Genomic DNA, 22,418 nt, shown 5'->3' with positions numbered 1-22,418 from the left:
TTTTTTCCAATCAAGCTTCCAATAGTTTCAATTCATTAGAAATTAATCCCAGCTTAGTTGCAAGCAGTGGTGGGATTCAACCCATTTAACAACCGGTTCGCTGAAAATGTGAGTGTGTGCGCATGCATGGTTGCAAGCCAAATATATCAACTCTCAGCTATTCCTGTCATATAATTAATTTGACCCCCATGTTTAATAGGAAAACAGCATCATCAGGATTGAGGGAGATAATAATCTTCCACTCTGACAAAATTGAACTAAAACCTTCCAAACCATAATTACTTCAGGAAAAAGACTTCTGAAAGGTCACTGCAGTTACACAGAAATAAGGATGCTGCAGTGGCATACAAATAGTTTAAACTATTATATTTTTCTTTGTTAATATGAATACTTTTGTTTTACTTGTAAGAAAATTACTCATGGAACACTGAGATTTAGCAATGGCATCTATCCAATCCTTCAATCCCCCCAAAAATAGAAGTTATTCATTGTCATTTAAAAAATAGGACTTATTTTATATAATAAATATTTTATGGTATTTGGGAAAAAAGTAGGTTGAACATTTATTCATGAGAGCTTTGGAATTGCAAAGTTGAACCAATTTCAATGCTATCTCCAAAGAGGATTAACAGAGAAGGCACCTTCAACATGATTTTGCTGTGCTAGATCTTGGCAACTTTTATCTTGGAAAAAAGTGATGCAAGTATTATCAGGGATTATCCCATTTAGGATAAAGATTGTCACATTTTATGGATTATGTATTTTGATAATATCTCTAAAGCTGATCAACATCATTTCTAATTTACAATGGACAACTGCGAGGATCATATTTATGAAAGTTTGAAAGGAGGGATAAATTTTTAAAAAGAAATTAATACAATTCTTCAAAATGTTCGTGTTTGCAACTTTTTCAAAAGTGCAAAGCAACAAAAGCTTTTTTTCAAGGTGGTGCCATCATTACAATTAGACAATCTAATTGGATGAGGAGAATTATGGTATAATACTTCTTGTCCAGCACAGGCTGGGCAAGACTGGGAAAAGTGATTGTAATTTTCAAATTAATTCTAAATTTTTTAATGTATGTATGTATGTGTATGTATGTATGTATGTGTGTGTATGTATGTATGTATGTGTGTGTATGTATGTATGTATGTGTGTGTGTATATATATATATATATGTGTGTGTGTGTGTGTGTGTGTGTGTGTGTGTGTGTGTGTGTGTTTTATTTGTGCTGATAAATAAAGGGAGACTAGTATAGATCTATTTCAAGCTATTTAGCTCTCATCAGCTAGCCATACCCTTACTGGGATTCGAACCTGTGCTGTATTGCATCTTAGGCAAACGTCTTAGCCATTATGCCACAGGTCTCCTCCTTATCAGCTGAAGCCAGGGAAGAAGGTATATATTTAGTGTCACAACCCCTGGTAAGCCCCAATTATGGGAGGAAGCTAACTGCTTCCATCATCTGTCAATCGGCTCATCACAAGAGTCCATCATGACAGAAACCCAATTCTAACTAATAGAAGGGTCACATGTCACATATCAAATGATTGGGTTTTTTTTAGCTCCTGTGCAACCTCATCCAAATGTAGATTCCTATAAACTATGGTTAAACCAATCATGATTTAACAAGAAACATAAACATAGCTCTATGATTTGAACAATATTCACAGTATTCAGTATAAATTTTGTCAGGATTTGAGGGAGGTGTTAGTTTGTTTGTTGAATTGTAAATTATGAGAATATTTCAGTCTTCATGAAATATATATTAAATGGTCAGTCAAATTGCAGTTTAGACCATAGAAAACCAAGGAGCAAGAAATACATATTTCTCTTGCATGTTGCACCACATAGAACAGCCAAAAGCACGCACATGCACACTTCATGCTTACTCTTGTGCCCAACCCCATAATTTAATGCTGTGCCCCTTGTGCATGCACATGTGACCCCCCCCCCGCCCCCTGCATGTGCTCATGACTTTCTTGGAGCCTGGGGACTCCAAGGGATGACACTCAGGACTGCTGAAAAGGCTCCGCCCCAAGACTTCAGTGTGTCCCAGGATTCCAATGCTGAAGGCTCAGCAGGAAAATGGGGAGAGATTTTTTATGCCTCTCCTTTTCTCAGTTCTGCTGAGCTTAAGAAAAGGCTGAAGGCTTCGGCGAGGGAGAGCCTTTTTGGCGAGCGGCAGGAAATTTGCGAGGGTGATTTTCCTGCCTGTCATCCTTTTTCTGCCCATCTTCCAGAAGCCGGATGCAGGGAGGAGAGCTCCAGCTGGAGCTCTCTTCCCTGCATCTGGTGAAGGCGTCTACTGCTGCTTCCCATTCTCCTCCTTCTTGTACTCTTATGGAAACTCCATGACTTTTTAACTGCCCAGGGCTCCCCAGTCAAGAATGCAACTTACCAGGGGTGGGTTTCAAAAATTGTTCAAACCTACTCTGTGGGCATGGCCTCCTTTGTGGGAGTGGCTTGCCACCCATGTGAGCAGATGGGAGTGGCCTGTCACCCATGTGACCTGGTGGGAGTGGCCAAGATGATGTTATTACTAGATATTACTAATTACTAGATATTATTAATATTACTAGATCATTATTAATGCATAGATAACTGCGGGACATTACACACCCACCCACACCCACAAACTATGACAGTGCTAGGAAAACACCAAAAACATAAAAATCCCCCCCCCCAAAAGACTGCCAATGAAACCAGTTTTTTTTCCTAAGCCTAAGAACAGGAAAGACAAAGTCACTGGAATAAAAACCATCAAGGCAATGTGGAAAATTATAGGACAGGCACTCACAGAACCATCAACCACCTCAGAATTACCTAAACAAGGAGGGTGAAACACACTGCCTTGCAACAAACCTGGCCTGCCCATAGAAAAGCAGCCACTTTGAGACACATAAACCTGGTCTAAACACTTAAAAGCAACATATTGCATCACAAATAAAACATTTGCAAAAAGGAATAACATTTCTTGTAATAAACATTCTATAAACAATAAATAAATAAAAATTCCCTAAACTAATTAAAAACTACCACGTTCAGAGAACACCAAAGGACCCCACAGTCCTCTCCCTCCTTATCTTTTTCTTTTTTGTCCTAATTTTCTCCTCCTCCCCCCCCCAACCCCACTCCCTTCTAGCACTGATGATGTTACCAAACTAGGAGTGCTGGAGAGGAGCTCTCACAGGGCGAAGAGCTTCCCGCTACAGGCACAATCTATCTGCAGCCGTAAATGACTGCAAGCAGCAGCTTCAGTAACCTGCTCGCAGCTGACAGTTGCGTTTGGGAGCGGAGGTGGTGGCAGCAGAAGTGGGCACAGATGGGATGTCCCCGCTTGCTGAGTAGAACGAGGCGGCGGGGATGCGTTGTTTCAGGGTGCCCCAAGCGCCGGCTCCTCTGAGTGTAGCCCATTCCCCCTCCCAAGAAGACCATTTTCTTTTTAAAAACGCCTCTGCAGATGATCTTGAAAACCTGTGAGGCATTCCCCCACCCCATTTCTGGTTGCCTGTAGCGTTGGAAGCTTCCACAGAGAAGCTTCTGCAGAGGCATTTTTAAAAAGAAAACGGTCTTCTTGGGAGGGGGAATGGGCTGCGCTCCTGGTTCTGGGGATTCCCCCCCAAAAAAGACCAGTTGCCCATCTCTCCAAATCCTTTTCAGGATTTTCTTTTTAACAACGCCTCTCTGCAGACGATCTTGAAAACCTGCGAGGCATTCCCCCACCCCATTTCTGGTTGCCTGTAGCCTTGGAAGCTTCCACAGAGAAGCTTCTGCAGAGGCGTTTTTAAAAAGAAAACGGTCTTCTTGGGAGGGGGAATGGGCTGCGCTCCTGGTTCTGGGGATTCCCCCCCCCAAAAAAAAGACCAGTTGCCCATCTCTCCAAATCCTTTTCAGGATTTTCTTTTTAAAAACGCCTCTCTGCAGACGATCTTGAAAACCTGCGAGGCATTCCCCCACCCCATTTCTGGTTGCCTGTAGCCTTGGAAGCTTCCACAGAGAAGCTTCTGCAGAGGCGTTTTTAAAAAGAAAACGGTCTTCTTGGGAGGGGGAATGGGCTGCGCTCCTGGTTCTGGGGATTCCCCCCCCCAAAAAAAAGACCAGTTGCCCATCTCTCCAAATCCTTTTCAGGATTTTCTTTTTAAAAACGCCTCTCTGCAGACGATCTTGAAAACCTGCGAGGCATTCCCCCACCTCATTTCTGGTTGCCTGTAGCCTTGGAAGCTTCCACAGAGAAGCTTCTGCAGAGGCGTTTTTAAAAAGAAAATGGTCTTCTTGGGAGGGGGAATGGGCTGCGCTCCTGGTTCTGGGGATTCCCCCCCCCCAAAAAAGACCAGTTGCCCATCTCTCCAGATCCTTTTCAGGATTTTCTTTTTAAAAAACGCCTCTCTGCAGACGATCTTGAAAACCTGCGAGGCATTCCCCCACCCCATCTCTAATTGCCTGCAGCCTCAGAAGCTTCCGCAACTTCACAGTAAAAGAAATTATGAACTTCTCTCGCTCATGAGATTTTCTTTACTGTGCAAAGGCTTGCTTTAAAACTGCAGGCTCCCGGGGAGGGGGGCAGGGGGAAATGCTGCCAATATGTCCCCTTTCAAAGCAACCTTGCAGGTTTTCAAGATCATCCGGAGAGGCGTTATTAAAAAGAAAAACCCTGCAGGCACCCAGCAACAGGGGCTAGGAGCTAGGAACCTGGAAGTTAATTACTTCCGGGTTCACTGACGAACTGGTTCACACGAACCGGTGCGAACCGGGAGGAACCCACCCCTGCAACTTACGTTAAAAACTTGTTGGAAGGGCTCCACCTACCCTCTGCTGTCGCAATCGTCAAATGTGCCGCCCACCAGTCTTCTTCTGATGATGTCGCTCGCGGCAACGCTATGGCAGGCGCTACTGCCAAACACGCTGCCTTAACTACTTCTGACCTTTCCTCTTCCCCTGTTTCTCTGTCTCTGTCTCTATCCCTCTCCCCTCCCCCCCCATTATCCTTTTTCTCTCCTTTGAGATTGAATCTATCTAGACAGAGTTTTCCAGGAGGCTGGGTTTAGATTCTATATTAACAATTGTACAATCATATTTTATTCCCTATAAGTTGTCTTAACTGGATTTAAAAGCAAATGCACTTCTTTTTATGTAATTAGAGGTTTTGCCAGATATGCCACAAAGGTCTCATCAAAGCTTGGAAATGACTCCTGGCAAATATAAAGTTGCACATTCAGCAAGTATTAAGCTTTGTGGTGTAGAGAATTCCAAAGGAACTGCTTTTTTTTTTTTTTTGTAGAAAGCCAGCTCTATAGAAAGCCACAGTTGGGTCCAAACTCTGAGCATATTGTGGTAAACAAATGCTTGAGCAAGCATTTTTTCGCTATTATTTCATAGTTTTGTATTGCCATTGCCATTGCTCTTCAATTATTTTCCCCCTTTCTATTAAAATTAGTATGAACAAAAGTTTGTGGTTGATTGTTAATGCTGCCTGAATTATTGAAAATGCTGCATTTTTATATTGTTTGAATTATGCAGCTTTTTATAAGGAATTCAATTTTCTCACAATACCATTCTGAATTTAGAATACATCTAGCCAGCTAATTTTAAAGCATCAGGCACCATTCATTATCTACAAATGACAAATGTTGTGATGTTAACTTTCAGAGCAACATGCAAAGTTATGTCTGTTCTGTTCTATCTTACTATAACTATATTGCCAAGCAAGATTGATATTCATGTTCATTAATTGAATTCATGTTATTTCTCTTGTTAACTTAAGGTGAAGTGTCAACATACAAAATAGTGAATAGATTGCTTATTCTTCCAATCTGATATAATGAGAAGTGTCATAAAAACCTGGAAGCATTTTCTAAAATAAATCTATATTTTATTTATTAATTAAATTTATTGGCTTCCCATTTCATCATAAGGTAACTCTGGGAGGCTTACAGTATTAAAGGATAAACCTATACAAACCAATACACAATATGAATCTTTATAATCTTTATTGTCATTGTACTTAAATATGAATGAAATTGGTTTGAATATATGAATAAAATACTATAAAAATATAAAAAATCCACTCTAAAAGAAGGGACAGAGGCAGTAAGATGAGTGGCGGGAATATTTTATATTTTAGTTTGATTTTAATACTATAAGGCATTCAATATAAATGGCATAACAGCAGACACTGTTGTTAGTCAATAGTTATACACTGGGAGATGTTAGTATCAAGAGAGGGCTCTTTCAAGGAAATTCATCATTACCACCATTGTTTTTTACTGCATTGATTCCTCTGTCAACAATATTGAATAACTCAGGCCACGGTTTATCATTCATCAAAAACAACTGCCAGGCTATCCCACCTCCATATAGTGATCTACAGCTATACAGAAACAGATCATCTGAAAAGAATCCGTGCTCAACACTGTCAAGAATATCATCACATTGGAGTTTGGACTGGACAAATGTGCCACCGTTCACCATCAGCATGAGGAAAGTGAAAACTAAGGGATCCTTATGCTCAAAAATGGTCAACCCATACTTGCAGTCCCTAAAAGTCTCTCTCTTATACACACTCCTCATTATCCCATACACATACACATACACATGCACAAACACACACACCGCTCTCCTCCTCTCTCTATCCCATACATATAGACACTTTCTCCCAAAGAATCCATTAGTTTGAAAATCCCAGCTTCATCTACTTGTGTATTACTGTAATGCCAAAAACTCATTTATTGTAGCTCTTTTTTATGGGAGCAAATAAAAAAAATCTTGATCCTGTTTTAATGGTATGTTATGATTATCCTCTGTCCGGTTGTGAAGAAATTTTTGCCCCTGATAATTCTGCTAAAAGTTTGAACATTTTCAGCACTTAAAATTCAGCATTTCAGCACCTTTTTGTTTATTTTGTTTCCCCCACAATCTTTCCCTATTTCCTCCAAGTGTAAAGTCATATTGTTATATATTTGAGTCTATTTCACTTGAATGATTGCCAAATATGTTTTACTGCTTTCATTTTATTAGACTTTATACTAACCCTTAGCTAAATTCAAACAGATAATGTCTTTATGTTTTTCCTTACCTGAAAGTTTTTAAATTTTTGCAGACGATATCAGAAATTGCAGAAGATAATGAAGCCCTGGTAAGAATCTGATTGACTCATGACCCTGCAAACTTTCTCTTCTTTGCATGATTAATTTCAGGCCTTCCTGCTGATTTTATTTATTTAAATACCTATGTATATTTTCATCCAGTACATTTTCTGCTTCTCTTTACTGTTCTTTTAATCCTATTTGCCACAATTTTATGTGTTTCTGTTACCTTCTGTTTTTTTTTTAATTTAGTTTTCACTGCTTATAGAATGGATACCTTATATTCCTGTGACGGTGACAAATGTTTGCTAGTGCTTTTGTTGTTACTTCAAGTGATAACTATTTATTTTATAAACCATTGTACATATTTTTTCTACTATAAGATGTTCCAGACTATAAAATGCACATTAGCTTTAGAGGAGGAAAACAAGAAAAAAAAATGGCCTCTTCGTTGTGGCCTGCTTGTTGTGGCCCGTTTGCTGCCGGGGCCCATTTGCTGGTGAACAGGTGGTGGCAATAGGCAGTGATAGGTAGCATTCCCTGTCACCTAGAACAGCTGATCGGTGCCACAATACCCACCACCACTGCAATATTCGCTCTATAAGACGCACAGATATTTCTATCCTCTTTTTTTGAGGAGGGGAGTGCATCTTAAAGTCCAAAAATATGGTACTTAATAGTGCATGACCATAAATCATTTTAATTTCTAGCATGTGGCAGCTGGGGATTATGGCGGTTGAAATTCAGCACAGTTTGAAAATGTCAAATCGGTGAACACTATTGTAGCATCTGTTGTTATGATTAAAATACTTTTATGTCAATTTTTTCCTGAATGAGATATTTCTATATTTAAAAGGATGTACTATGTATTTCACTTCTAGCTGTCAGTTGTAAATTGCAAGAAATTCTTGAGTTGAGATGATATGGATGTATGTAATTAATTTAAAATTATTGCAAAAGCTTAAATTTTTTTAGGCAGAGAAAACTATTTGTAATCTTATAATATTATTTGCTTAGCAAAAATTTGTTACTTTCCATTTTGTCTATGAGGTTATAATGTTGCATCTTCAAATCTCAGTTTAGATTTTTCAAGTTAGGTTATTATGTAATAATTCTAATTTATATTCCAAAAATGTTAGGCCAATGATGAATTGCAGGATATCCCTGCACTTTTTCTATGTAAACTTTACTCTTCTCTTTTGAGTCTCTTTATGTATTTTTTTGACATTGAAATATTGTTGCAGGAAATCTTCATCGCTACCTTTTTTTACCCATTGTAAAAAAATGTTTTGAGGATTTAACAGCTCTTACTGTTTTCACCAAGATGTTCTCTCTTTTCTCTTGTAATCTAATAATAGCCCATTGTCCACATAGTTTCACATCTCTTGACTTAATGTTTGTATCTTTCCTCTCCTTATTATCTCTTATTTGTTTTCCAGAATTTTCAACTTTACTTTGAATTACTTCTTCACTCAGTTGTCCTGTAAATACTGCCCTTTGCTGTCACAATCATCAAATGTGCCGCCCACCAGTTTTTGTCTGATGACGTAGCTCACGGCAATGCTATGGCCAATGCTACTGCCAAACATGCTTCCTTAACTGCTTCTCACTGACACTCTTCCCTCCTCTGCCCTGTGGATATTCAGGACGGTCTATATAGGATGGTCTACCCCCACTTCTCCAGGGTCTCATTCTCTACCATGGGACCCCTTTGTGCATATTTGGATGGTTTTTTGCCCTCCAGAGGCTTCCTGTAAATACTTCAAAATTACTTCAAAAATCACAATTTTTGTCTTCTTTTTCAGATCTCTTTTAAATGATGCATTCATACAGGACATTATTGATGTTGTTATTAAAGTTTATAACATTCTTTCCCAATTCTTCAAATACATCTTGAAATGCCTCATATGTAATACCTTTTTGTGTGATTTCTATAGGCTTCACTTTTCTAGCCGCGTCATCAGTTACATAAGTAAAAGTAAAAGGGAGATTTCAACATTTTTATTTTTGGTTTTCTCTGGCCCTGAAATATTTTATCCATTCTGGTATTCTATAATTTTATAGTCAAATGGTTTGTTTCAGATTTCTTTCATCTTTGTTTTATAAAGTTCATTAATCATCTTCCCACTAGAACTTTAAAAAGACTGCCTATTATTCTATTTACTTAATTATTTTTAAAACAATTTAGTAAAAAAACTAAAACTTTAAATTTCACTGCATTCCTAATCCATTAAAAAAATTTTTTTAAGAAATTGTTATTAAGCTTTTTTTGCCATTGATCTTAAATTTTTTAAATTGTTTACTGTTTTTAAAAATCTGGAATAAAATGTTAATCACCATTTTTTTTAAAAAAAAAAAGACAAAACCAGCTTCTGTTCGAAGATCTCTTTTAATTTTTAACTATTTGTAATTCAAATGTGCTTGAGAAAAGGATCTTTCAATGTACCTAGATTCTTCTGTGAGCTTAGTGTCTGTCTTGTGGCTCCTGACAGTTACCATATGAGTCAACCTCAAACCTATGTTCTCCTCACAAGGAGTAGCTGTCTGGGGCACAGTGGGCAATCTCTTGATCTCTCCTTTTTCTAAGAAAGCCATCAGTCTCTCCCCCCACCCCACCCCCATTGTCTGAACTCTCTAGGAGTCATCTTAGTGTATCTTTGTCTTCATCCAGAAGACCCCAATATTTTCATTGGAATCTAACGTACAGATGGAAAACAGTATTGTGGAACTTTTCACCCCTTTTATTTTTGCTGGTGGGATGTTTTGAAAATGTACTATGGATGCATTTGAAACATAGCAGTTGAGGAGCTTGCCTGTTTCCACAATGTTATGCTGGGAACATCACTATTTAAAAATTTTCAAGTTCCACAAATCCTCTATAGCAGAGGTGCCAAAGTCAAGGCCCACCGGCTAAATCTGGCCCTGAGGTGCTTAGATCTGACCCACGGGGCCACCCTGGAAACAGTGAAGGACTGGCTGTAGTGCCTCCGCCAGGGAAAAGGGATCTTGGGGGCGCGCGCAAAGGCCCCCAAGCTTTTCAATGGCAGAGGGCTGCAGGAGACCATTCAGGCCACAAATGGGACCCAGGGGTGCATGTGGTCCCCTCAGCCCCATTTTCACTGACAGAGGATTGCAGGATGCCCTCCAGGCTGAAAATGGGCCTGGGAGATGCATGTTCCCCCCGCACTCCGTTTTCGCTGGCAGAGGACTAGCAAAACAAACTAAAAGCAAAACAAAACAAAAGAATAAATGTTTTCACTTTTGCATTTGAGCATCCAAAAAGGGACAGGAAAAGAGAAAGGGTAAAAGGAAAGACAAAGAAAAAGAAGGGAAGATAGGAGGAGAGGAAGGAAAAAAATAGGAAAAAGGGGAAGGAAGAAGAAAGGAGAAGGAAGGAGGAATGAAAAAAGGAAGAATGGAAGAGAGGGAGGGAGGAAAGAAAGCCCTGCCTTAGCACTTAGTCACAAGCAGCCCTGCTGCCCTTTTGCCATCCCCTTTGTCTCCTCCTGCTGACCTCTCCTGATGGTCTCCCATCCTATCCACTGAGGATGCTTTGGTTACAAAGCTGGATCTCCTTGTGTGGAGGGGAGTGGCCTCCAAGTCACACACTTTGTCCTCCTGCACACGCCATGAGCAACCTGGCTAAGGAGAGCAAGAACAGCAGCAAAAGCCTCAAGGTAAGTGCAGGCAGGAACCCTCTTGGGGTAGCGGGACTGGGATGGGCTATGGGGTCCCGGTGCCCTGGATTCGAGGGCCAGGCTGGGCTCCTGCCCTCTGTTACCTAGGACTCTGGACAGCCTGCACTGCTGTCCGGAGATCTGTGTTGCCTGAGGGGGTTGTGAGGTTCATCTGGAGGACAAGGGTTTGGCGCGCTCCCTGATCTTGCCTTCCTCCGCTGGAGACAATGGATTTCCTCAGCCCTGCCCAGGCCATCATAGGTGCCCTCGACACGAGTGATGTCGAGCTACATGACCACCCTGGCCATGCCCACCAAGCCCCCTGATGTCAAACACAGCCGTGATGCGGCCCTCAATGAAATCAAGTTTTATACCCCTGCTCTATAGCTCTCCTCTTCAAGTAGAATTTTACCTACTAATCCTGCTATTTTTTTTTCTTTTTTGGCAAGTCTGTGGGAATAGTTCTAAACCAAGCACTGAAGCTACCCATCAAGCAAGACTTAATAGCTCTCAGCAGCAACGATATGACAACTAGATTGCAAGAAAGAATTACTGTATTCTGCATTGGGGGGGGGACATTCTTAGAGATAAAGGTAAGGTGACCAGACATCCCGCATTTGGCGGGACAGGCACGCTTTGTCGTAATTTTTCCCGCGTTCTGGGCCGTTCCCAAAAGATCCCGCTTTTAAATTTTGGCGCCTTCTTTGATCGCTCGCTCCCCCACCCATCCGCTGCCGCTCGCATGGGCGGGGTAGCGTAGTGAGTGAGCGGGTGGATGGGCGGGGGAGCGAGCTCGCCTTTCCAGCCCCACTTCCGGACAAGCCGTGGGAAAGTCTCTGCCTCTCCAAAAGAGCCACGTGTGTGTGTGGCCCTCGGCGGGGTCTGGAAGCGCCGCCTCTCTGCCAAAGCATCCCTCGCGCACTTCGGGGGCCGGCGGGTGAGGCGAGCACAGCGGCCGGAGACTCCTCCGCGGGACCCCTTCCGGCTCTGTCCGCTTCCCAGCCTGTCCCGGCTCTCCTGACTCCCGGGGCCGCCGCTTCTCCGAACTCACCCAGAGTAAGTGACGGGTGGGGTAGCGTAGCGAGTGAGCGGGCAGATGGGGTGGCCACCACCGGCTGCACTGCAGCTGACTTGCCCTGGGCGGGCTGGGAGGCTTTGGGCATCCGGGCGGGAAGAGCCGCGAGCAGATGGTGGTGGGATCGCCGCCTGGGAACCGCCAGAAGTCTTCCTGCCCAACACCTACTCTCCCCAGACTTGTTTTGATGAGCGCGGGGTGACTTACAGTAGTTTGCACTGGCCGCGCCTGCTCAAACTATCGTCAGTTGCCCCGTGTTATAATCTGGCCACCTTAGGCAGGCAGCTTCTGCCTCGGACCAGAAAAACTGCAACAGCAGCAACATCAAACAGCCTTCGCCACTGCAAGCGCTGGGGGAGGGGAGGGATGGCATTTACCGCCCACCTTCCCGCAGGAAAGAGCATATAGGATTCCTACCAACGCCCCCCTCCCCCCAGCGTTTTATCGCCCCAACTTTTTCCACTTCTTTTCGGCACGGGGGTTGGTGAGCCTTGGAAGGAGGAGATTGCGTCGATCCGGGGACGGGCATCGTCGGCCTGCCGCTTTTCTTTGCCACGTTTTTGCAAGTCTCAGCTTTTAAGTCTGGAGATTCTCAGATGGCCCTGAGCTTTGTGTGGTACGTGCACCACTTTCGTGCACTTAAAAGAAAGTGGGGTTTCCTTCCCGGGTGTATGCCTGCCGCTGCTTTTCCCGCTTCTGTAGGGTCATCGCATGTGCGCAACGCAGCTAGGCGGGGGGAGCTCCGCTTGGGATGACCCGGCTATGGAGGGGCAGCGGCAGCAGCAGCAGCAGTTAGCGTAGCAACTCTGCATTGCTCGTAATCTTTTTTTTTTAAAATAAATGTTTTTTAATTTTAGTTTAAAACAGGTACAGCATCTTTCTTTACATCTGTAGAAAATGTATCAATCAATTACAAATAAATTTTGGTACATCTCCTCCACAGTCAACCAACATAACTCATATTAACTCAAGCATTATTATATATCCATTTTCATTTAACTGTAATTATTATTTAGAAATATTAATAAAAGTAATAATCTTGAACAATACCTGCCCACATCGGTGGGAAAGAAAAAATCAAAAGAAAAAAAGGACAAATAAAAAATTAAAATTAAAATAAAAAATAAAAAATAAAAATAATACAAAAAAAGACAAAAACGACAAGTGACAAGGCAAGAAAACAAAACAAAACACAGGTGTCTATTATGAAAAAAAAAGGAAGTATATCAACTGGTTACAACATGCTTTGGTGCTTCTCTTCCATTAACTCATATTAATTCAAATATCTCGAATATTTACCATATCAACATCATTATACCTCCAGTTTAAATTACCTATGGTTATTTAAACATCCTTCATCCTTAGCTATGCTAAAGAATTAATCCATAACACATGCTGACAATTCATTTACTTATTTGTAAAATCCTCTATTATCATCAAATCCTCATATCCTATTTTAGCTGGACATCCATAATATTTAATTATATCATATATCATAACATTTTCCCAGTATTGATTAACATTTGATTGTATGTATTTTATTTAGTTTTTTTAATAGTGATAATTATTGTAGTTAATACTCTTTATGTATAATCTAAATATGTTTTCTCATATCCAATTGTTAGTTATCATATCAACTCCACATTATATACATTACTATCAATATCAATTATTATTCAACTATATCACAAGAAAAAGCAATTAGGTTTAACTAGTTTTCAATTGTATTCTTCAATCTATCAGCCAGTTCCAAATTATATATATTACTATCCATATCAGTCATTATTCAGCTATATCTATTACACATTAAGGTAATCAGATTTAGCTAATTTTAAATTACGTTCTTCCATCTGTCAGCCAGTGTCTCTCCAATAGCAAAAACTTCTCAAGCCAATTGCCACGCGTTGGATAAATTTACCAAATGTTTTCATAAGCAAATCCAGACAAAGATATTTTTGCACCTTTGGGCTCTGAATGTCAGTGATGAAATAATAATGTTGTCCTGGGCTTGTAAAATTTTCCAAATTAACTTTAATTCTCAAGGGTGGATTTTCCATTCCTCTTGCACTCTGTCTCTTTAAATGAGTCTTCTTTATAGCTCCCCCCCTCCTTTCTTCCTCTGAGATAGACCAGACACCATTTCTCACATTTTCCATTTGTATTTCAGGAACATTTAAACATCCAACGATCTCAGTTTTTACTTCATATTTTAAAATCAGATGATCCAATTTTCTTTCCAACCTTTGATAAGAGTCAAAAAGTCCTCTACATGCGGAAAAAAGAATCTGAAATGAAATCTTAGAGGTATTTTGAGACGCCATGATGTGTCGTAGTTAAAAATTGCAAGCTCTTTTTTTTTTTCCACAGACTTCGAAGCACTTTCCTTAGTCTCTTACAGGCTGTGCAATCTTATCTGATCGTAAACAGAGCCAAGTAATAAAGTAATAAAAATGTCGAATCGTGACGGGCTAATTAGTAGAAAATAAATTTTACGATCCACTTAGGGAGATTCAGAGGGGGGAGGATGTCGAGGAGTTTTTTGAAGCATTTAAGAAGTAAAGTAACCACCAGCCATAAATCCATTAAAAAAAGCCAATTCGCCGCTAAATTTCCCTGTTCTTTGGTTTCAGTTAGCTTAAGTTTTAACGCGAACAGTCTCTCTTGGATGATAAAATCAGCTTACCAGATGACATCACTTCTACCATTCTTAGGGGCAACCTGCAGTTTCAGTTAGCACGCAGCTAATCCAAAAAGGAATTGGCACGAGGAGTTAATACCCCCCCCCAAAGACTTGCGGGTGTCTCTGAGGTCCTGGGTCTCTCCTCACCTTCACTGTCATCTACGGGACAGCTAGAGTTCAAAGAACCCGTCCAAAAATCCTTCGGTATAGAGGAATTTCAGGAGTAGCCTGAAACTCCATCTTCTCACTGCTAAGCCCCGCCTTCTTCCCCTGCATTGCTCGTAATCTTGAGGCTCCATGCGAAAGGGCCGAATGCAGAGGAAAGGAAGGCGCGTTGGGCATCCAGATCGCAGCGAGGAGAAGGAGGAGGAAGGGGAAGAAAAAGGTGAGGGTGGAGGGAAGCAGGCAGAAGCAGCCACAGCAGCAACAACCATGCTGCCTGGGGTGGGCATGTTCGGCACCAGCCTGACCGCCTGGGTCATCATCCCGCTTCTAAAGGATGAGGGCTTCGCGATCAAGGCGCTCTGGGGCCACACTCAGGAAGAGGCGGAAGAACTGGCCAAGGAGATGGGCATGCCCTTGATGAGCGGGTACACCAGGCCAAAGCAATGTGGATAGACCGGGCTGAAGCAATGCAGGCTGGCCCCTTACATTTTCCAGGACAGCCCCATGGGCTGGATCCGACCACATTGCAGGCTGGATCTGTCCTGCAGGCCTTCTGTTTGACAATCCTGCAGTAGAGCAAAGAGATAGAATATAACTGCAACTCTCAGGGCCAAGACAACATTTTAGAAGCATTGCATATACAGGTAGTCCTCAAATTACGACGAAAATTGAGTCAAAAATTTATGTTGTAAGTGAAAAATTAGTTAAATGAATTTTGTCCCATTTTTTTTACCTTTCTTGCCTGAGTTATTAAGTGAATCACTGCATTTGTTCCTTTTGTAAAATGATTGTTAAGTGAATCTGGTTTCCGCATTGATTTTGCTTGTTAGAAGATTGTAAAAGGGAATCATATGACCCCAGGGCACTGCAATAAATATGAGTCAGTTGCCAAATGTCCAAATTTTGATCATGTGATCATGGGAATGCTGCAACAGTTATAATTATGAAAAGGTCATAAATCACTTTTTTATGTTGTAATTTTGAACTGTCATTAAATAAGTAGTTGTAGATTGAAGTCTACTTATAGTCTATGATATTTTTCCAGTAGAGATGGTGGGAGGGGCTACAGTATGGTTTAGTCAAAGCCTGATTGGTCCAAAGACTGAGGGAAATTTCTTAAAGTACCCTTCCTTCCCTATTGGCTCCCAGTTTCCTCTCAGTCTGGTCCAAACACTGGTTTTTGGCTCTGTAGAGGTTTTGTATTACTTTATTATCTTCAAATTGGCTATTTCAAATTCCAAATTGCTGTGCTGCAGGCCATAGAGACCGCACTTGCTGTCTCATAAGGAGATAGGAGCCTCCCTTTGCGCCTCTCTTGCCTCTGGGCCTGAGGGGAGCACTGTCCGGTCCCTGGGTGTACAAGGGTGACAGCCTCCTTTACCAGCACAAGGGAGCAAGTAGGAAGCCACATTGCAAACAGCCATACTGCGGCTTCAACTGGCTTAGTGGCTTGCGAAGGAGAGACGAAAAGCCACAACTTTAAACAGGCATACCGCAGCCCCAAAAAAGCCACCGCGGCTAGAACACCGCACCGCGGCTTCAAAGAAGTGAGACCGGCTTTGAAAAAAGTGCACCGCGGCCCCAAAGAACTGCTGTGGCTAGAGGACACACCGTGGCTTTCAAAGAAGCGAGCTGCGGCTCTTGGACAGAAGTGTGCGCCGTGGCTAGAAGAGACAGGCCACGGCATCTGAAGACAAGCCACGGCTTGTGAAAGGGCTGCCAGTGGCAATAGTGGGCGCAGTGCCATTAAGCGAGGCTCAGGGCCATTTTAGGCATTGGCGAAGGCTCTGGCGGCCAGTTTCTCTCCACGCACATGGAAGCGGCCATTAGCGGTCACCTTGTGAGGCTCCCACAGGCCTGCATTGCAGCCTGCAATCGAGGCCGGCAGATCCCATGTTTGCAGTACCTTCACTCCCACCAAGGCCAGACACCAAGGTACCTGGTCTACGGTCTTCCTTCTAATTAGCGCACGGGAGTCCCTGGCAGGACTACTTCAGGGCCCAATCCGGAACAGGCCCCTATGGAAACCAGCAGTCAGGTGGGGGGGTGCAGGACAGGCCCAGAACCAGGACAGAAGTCTCCAAACCGACCACTGAACAACGTCCCTCCTGAGCCACTGTTAGGGATGAGCTCAGAAGGCAGAAAGCCTTAGAGAAATGAATTGCCAGGGTGGAGAAGCAGGCCCAGACAACTAGGCCTAACACCATCAGCAGATCTAGGTTTCCACTTTGGCCCGATTCCCTCCAGTCAGGATCTCCTCCTAGGGGCTTTAGCCCTTTATCCCCTTCTATCTCATCTGCTAGGACTCATAGACAACCCAGACAGGTAGTTTCCCCTTCTCCACCCATTTCTCCATCTAGAAGGGAGGATGACATGGATCCATTGGAGGGTGGCTCTCAGGATTTACTGCCAGCTGCACCCCTGGCTCCTTGGGGACCCTCAGTGGTGGGGCCTTCTGAGAAAGACCTAGAAGACTTGGAGCTTCTGCTAGAGAGCATTAGGAGGCTCATCTGCCATCTCCAAGGGCATTGCCAAAGGCCTATCTCAACAGGCGCGCTCATCTAAGGGGAAAGGAGATCCCGCACTGATTCCCAGTATCACAGATCTCCTTCTATCTCCTATAGGCACAAGTGTACTAGAGCTGCTTCTCCCTCGGTTGTTAGCGAGGGATCTATTCTAAGGGAAGACCCCCCCCCCCCAAGATATGGGGTTTTCTGAGGATGAGGATTCCGTTCCTCCTGATCTCCCAGCCTTTCCTGGTCTCTTTTTGACTGCTATGTTTAAAACACTACTGCATAAGGTGAAAAGAACCACTAAAATAGGAACGGGGGTCCCCCCGGTATCTCAACCTAAAGACCCTAACCTGGCCATGTTCACGAACACCAACATGGATAAAGCAGAAGTCCCTGCTTCTCCATTGTTCCTTGAGGTGGTCAAGAACCAGTGGGCCCGCCTTTCCACCTTGCCCAACCCTGGGAGCAATGACCATCGTTTTTATAATATGGAACAGGCATTCGCCCAGGTGCTCCAAATTGCCCACTGTAGATGCCCCAATCGTGGCGTTGGCCAATTCCTCCATGCTGGTCTCGGGGGATGTGGCTGATAAATTGAAGCCGGAGGACAAGTGTGCGGAACTTACATTACACAAGAACTTTTGACATTTCCACTTGGGCAATAAAATCTGCCACGGCAGCCTCTTTCTTCAACTGCACAGCGGTCATGTTGCTCCGCCAATTGCAAGACCACATCCCAGTCCAGGATGAGCGTCTTCACCAAGACCTCACCAAAATTATCTCTGCCATGCAGTTTTCCATGGATGCCAACCTGGATTACATTAAATTTGGGTCCCAAGCCTTGTCCACCTCGGTGACATCTAGATGGCTTCTATGGCTCCACAGTTGGCAAATGGACAATAAGTCCAAATGGAACTTAGCAGCAGCAGCATACACGGGTTCCAATCTCTTTGGAGAATCTCTTGACACGATTCTCATTGAGAACAAAGGTAAAAAGAAAGTCCTCCCCACAAATACTAAGAAGCCGGACGCTCGTCCGACCTACTAACTACTGTCAACAGTGGTACTTCCCATATAGGTCTGATAGGCAGAGTCAGCACCTCTTTATTAAGACAGGGGGACATACCAAGGGCAATCCAGATGGCCATTTCATGGGGAGGGTGGGCGCCCCTTCCACAAAGGGAAATAACTCCAATCCGAGTCTTCCCATTGGCGACCACCTGGCACTGTTTGCGGATCAGTGGGACCAGATAACATCAGATGCCTGGGTCAAGTCCACCGTCAGGAATGGCCTTCACCTACAGAGTTCCCTTCCCCCAACACGCTTCAGAACCTTTCCCCCATCCCGGATCCGGAATGACATCGCCTGATGGATCTAGCCATACAACATCTACTGGACATTCCGGCTGGAGGGCAATTCTGCACCTGAAGCATCTCAACTCCTACCTAGTTTACAGAAGCTTCAAGATGTCCTCCCTCAGGTCCATCCTCTTGGGGATCTGGTGGGGGGGATTTTCTATCGTCCATTGACTTAACAGAGGCCTACCTGCACATCCTGATTCTGCCAGCCCATCGCAGGTACCTCCAGTTCTCTCACAACGGGGCGACCCTTCCAATACAGGGCTCTCCTCTTCAGCCTAGCCTCAGCCCTGTGCATGTTCACAAAGATCTTGGCAGCATTGGCAGCTCACCTATGGGCCTCTCCGGTGAGACTCCAATGCTATCTAGATGACGTGCTCGTCCAGGCCCAATCACACTCAGAAGCGGTCCACGATCTACACCTGACCATACAGACTTTAAAGTCCCTGGGGTTCTCTGTCAACTTCCCCAAAAGCCATCTCTTGCCTACCACGAAGATCCTCCATCTGGTGGCGCTAATGGACTCTGCTGCCAGACTGGTTCGTCCTTCCTCAGAATAACTCATCAACCTTCAGTCTCTGGAACATCAAGTTCGCACAAGTTCGTCTGCTTCCATCCTGACCTTGGCCCGCTTGTTGAGGAAAATGTTATTATGCATAGGTTTAGTTCCCTGGGCCCATCTTCACTCCCAGCCACTACAGTGGATACATTCCCTTTCAACGTCAACGCATGAGCAATTCCCTAAGGACCATTTCTCTCTCACAGGGTCTTCAACTCTCTCTTCGGTGATGGCTCTCTCCTGTGGAGATTTGAGAGCCAGATCATGTTACGATCACAATGGACATGAGCTTATACAGTTGGGGGGGGGGGCTTTGATTGACTCCAAGCTGATGCAGGATTGTTGGACATTCTCAGACCTTCGCCACAACATCAACTGGCTGGAGCTAAAAGCAGCTCACCTTGCTCTTCTACACTTCCGAGATTATGGACAGTCATGTGCTCCTCCTGATGGACAACATTGCTGCGAAGGCCACCGTCAGGGGGGCACCCCACTCAAAGTGCCTCTGGCTGGAGGCTCAGAAGCTCAGATCCTGGGCAGAGAATCACCTGCCATCAATAACATCAGAATACATCTCGGGCACAGCCAACCATCAGGCCGACTGGCTGAGTCAGGTGACAGTCAACCACGGCGAGTGGCAGCTGCTTCCCAAACTATTCCACAAAATCTGCCATCGCTTTGCCACACTACTGGTGGACTTGTTCGTGAGCCCGGCAAACGCTCAACTGCTTCAGTTCTTCTCCCACTTCCCTGCCGGGAACACGGAAAGGACAGATGCTCTCAGAAGCTCATGGCCCCCAGGCCTTCTTTATGGCTTTCCCCCTCTCCTTCTAATCCTGGGGATCCTGAGAAAGGTAGTGATAGAGAGGGCACACATCATTCTGGTAGCTCCATATTGGCCCAGATGGCCTTGGTTTGCAGACCTTGTCCAACTGTCCATCTCCCCCGTGGAGGATTCCCCAGAAGGATATCGCCCTGTGCCAGGGGGTCCTGGTGCATCTAGAGCCCCTGGCACTTGAGCGGCACCCTCCTAAGAGCGCCTGGCACTTGAGCGGCACCTCCTAAGAGACACAAACCTGTCATTCAAGGTCATTTCGACTATTGAGAACTCCAGACGCCCATCAATCACACGTATTTATAATGCCATGTGGTCAGCATTTGCCAAATGGCGCAGGACGTCTGACATTTCCCCCACTGACGCTTCGGTGGTTCAAGTTTTTGATTTTTTACAAAAAGGTTTGGATGACGGTCTGGCCTTGTCCTCGGTACTGGCGGGGGATGACCATTTTCCCTTATCTCAGGTTCCCCTGGTTAAGAGATTTCTCAAGGGAGCGGCTAACATCTGCCCATCCCCAGTGCATTGTTTTTCCACATGGGATCTCCCTTTAGTCCTCAGGGCTCTAACAGGGGTGCTGTTCGAACCGTTAAGGAAGGTGCACTTGATATTTTTAGCACTAAAGGTGTCCTTTCTAGTCGCAGTGACATCCGCTAGGCAGATTTCCAAACTAGGCACCCTGTCATCCAAAGATGACCTCTGTCAATTCCATCAGGATAGGGTGGTCCTTCGTCTGGACCCAACCTTTCTCCCGAAGGTCAATTCTCCTTTTCATAGATCGCAGGAGGTCATTCTCCCTAATTTCTGCCCATCTCGCTCTCATGAGAGAGAACGTCTTGGGCACTGACTAGATGTCTGCCGCACATTGTTTGTTTATCTCAGGCGCATGTCATCTTTCCGGCGGTTGGAGATTCTCTTTCTCTCTTTCCAACCTAGTACCCTAGGAGCTACGGTTTCTTCTGCCACAATTGGCAGATGGTTATGGCAGGCCATTTCCTCTGCTTATGAAGCCTCAGGTCAATCTCTTCCAGAAGGGATTACGGCCCACTCCACAAGGAGTGCCACCACTACGGCTGCATGGGCCACAAGGGCCCCATTCGAGGATATTTGTAGAGTGGCTACTCGTCTCCAACATCCTTTATGCGGCACTACCGGCTGGATCACTTCGGCAGAGGCATCCTTTGGGCACAGGGTCCTCCAACAAGTGGCGACTTCTTCTCCCCCGGGGTCTTTATCCCTCCTTGGGACCTAGCTTGGGTACGTCCCAGCTGTAGCCCCTCCTGCCATCTCCATTGGAAAAAGAACATTGGTCCTTACCTGAATGTTCATTTTTGCTAGGATGGCTGGAGGGACTACATCCTGCCCTAGTCACCTAAAGTGTAGCCATTAGGGTGGGTGAGGGGTGGTCTGTTGTTTCTTGTGTTGCGTTTTGCAGCTTTCGCCATTCGACCTCGATGAAACTGGGAGCCAATAGGGAAGGAAGGATACTTTAAGATACTTTCCCTCAGTTTTTGGACCAATCAGTCTTTGACTAAACCCAGCTGTAGCCCCTCCCGCCATCCTACCAAAAATGAACGTTCAGGTAAGGACCAATGTTCTTTTTCTTTAGATGAGGCTTCTTTTTACTGGCATAGTATAACAAAGATTGACACCGTGATAATGTATGAAATAGTGCTTTGTCCAAAGAAAAAAATATTGGCATCATTTATAAGAATCAATTTTGTAAATGTCAAGATCCTGTCACTGTATAACTACCTGACTTTTGCATATTGTAATTATAATTATAGTAACTTAGATTCCAGTTAAAAATAAACACTATATAAACATGTTTTATTCTCAGGTAACATTATCTGCTAATCTTTGCTGATTAATTATTTTTTCATAAACATTCTGCTACTCTGTTTCTCAGTCAATGTAAAGATTGGTAACATTCATAAAGTTTTCCTTTTTGTAAAACAATGATATATGTTTCAAAACTTGTTAGCATAATTCTTTGTTTTATCTTTGTTGTATAGGCTCACAATACAGTTTTAAGTCACTTAAACATATTTATTTAAGAAATGTATGTTCAGATGAATACTGCAGGTTTTAAAAATTAATAAAAAATAATTTGCTCTGGGTTTTCTTATATAAATTTTTCATGTTTACAGACATCTGTGAATGCTTCTATAAATAACTAAAGAGTACACACCACAATCCTTTAACTGATCTTAGAACTTGTTATATGAACAAAAATGCATTAGAGAATCATTGTTCCTGAAGGTTGTAATTAGGACACTACCCAAAATATATCAAACCAAGATGGAAAGAAGTTATGGTTATGACTAATTCTGAGAATTTTTATTTATAATTAGTGTCTATGCATTGGTTGGTTTTGCAATAGGGGAAGCTTCTGAAAATGATTGGCTAAGCAACTCTAACTTCAGATAAGAGTTACAGAGCACTTTTAGAAGCCGTTGATTCAACTTG

At 43.5% G+C, this 22,418-nt stretch overlaps 1 protein-coding gene across 6 annotated transcripts in view; it reads left to right on the top strand.

Moving 5' to 3' along the window:
- Positions 1 to 22,418, top strand: part of ELMO1 (engulfment and cell motility 1) — a 562,024-nt gene that overhangs the window by 189,305 nt on the left and 350,301 nt on the right. For all 6 annotated transcript variants that reach the window (XR_015696387.1, XM_087713089.1, XM_087713086.1 and 3 more), the window contains one exon: positions 7,101 to 7,136. Coding sequence is in view for 5 of the 6 variants with exons in the window: in XM_087713089.1 (XP_087569215.1) it covers positions 7,101 to 7,136 (36 nt within the window). In the remaining variant the exon portion in view is untranslated. The remainder of the gene's footprint in view (positions 1 to 7,100; positions 7,137 to 22,418) is intronic.

The sequence above is a fragment of the Thamnophis sirtalis genome, unplaced genomic scaffold (genome assembly GCF_051295495.1).
Source record: "Thamnophis sirtalis isolate CommonGarterSnake01/CBP01778 unplaced genomic scaffold, rThaSir2_p1.2 scaffold_4, whole genome shotgun sequence".
NCBI lineage: Eukaryota > Metazoa > Chordata > Lepidosauria > Squamata > Natricidae > Thamnophis > Thamnophis sirtalis.
Note: the sequence above shows the minus strand (reverse complement) of the source record. Positions and strands in the feature narration are given on the sequence as shown.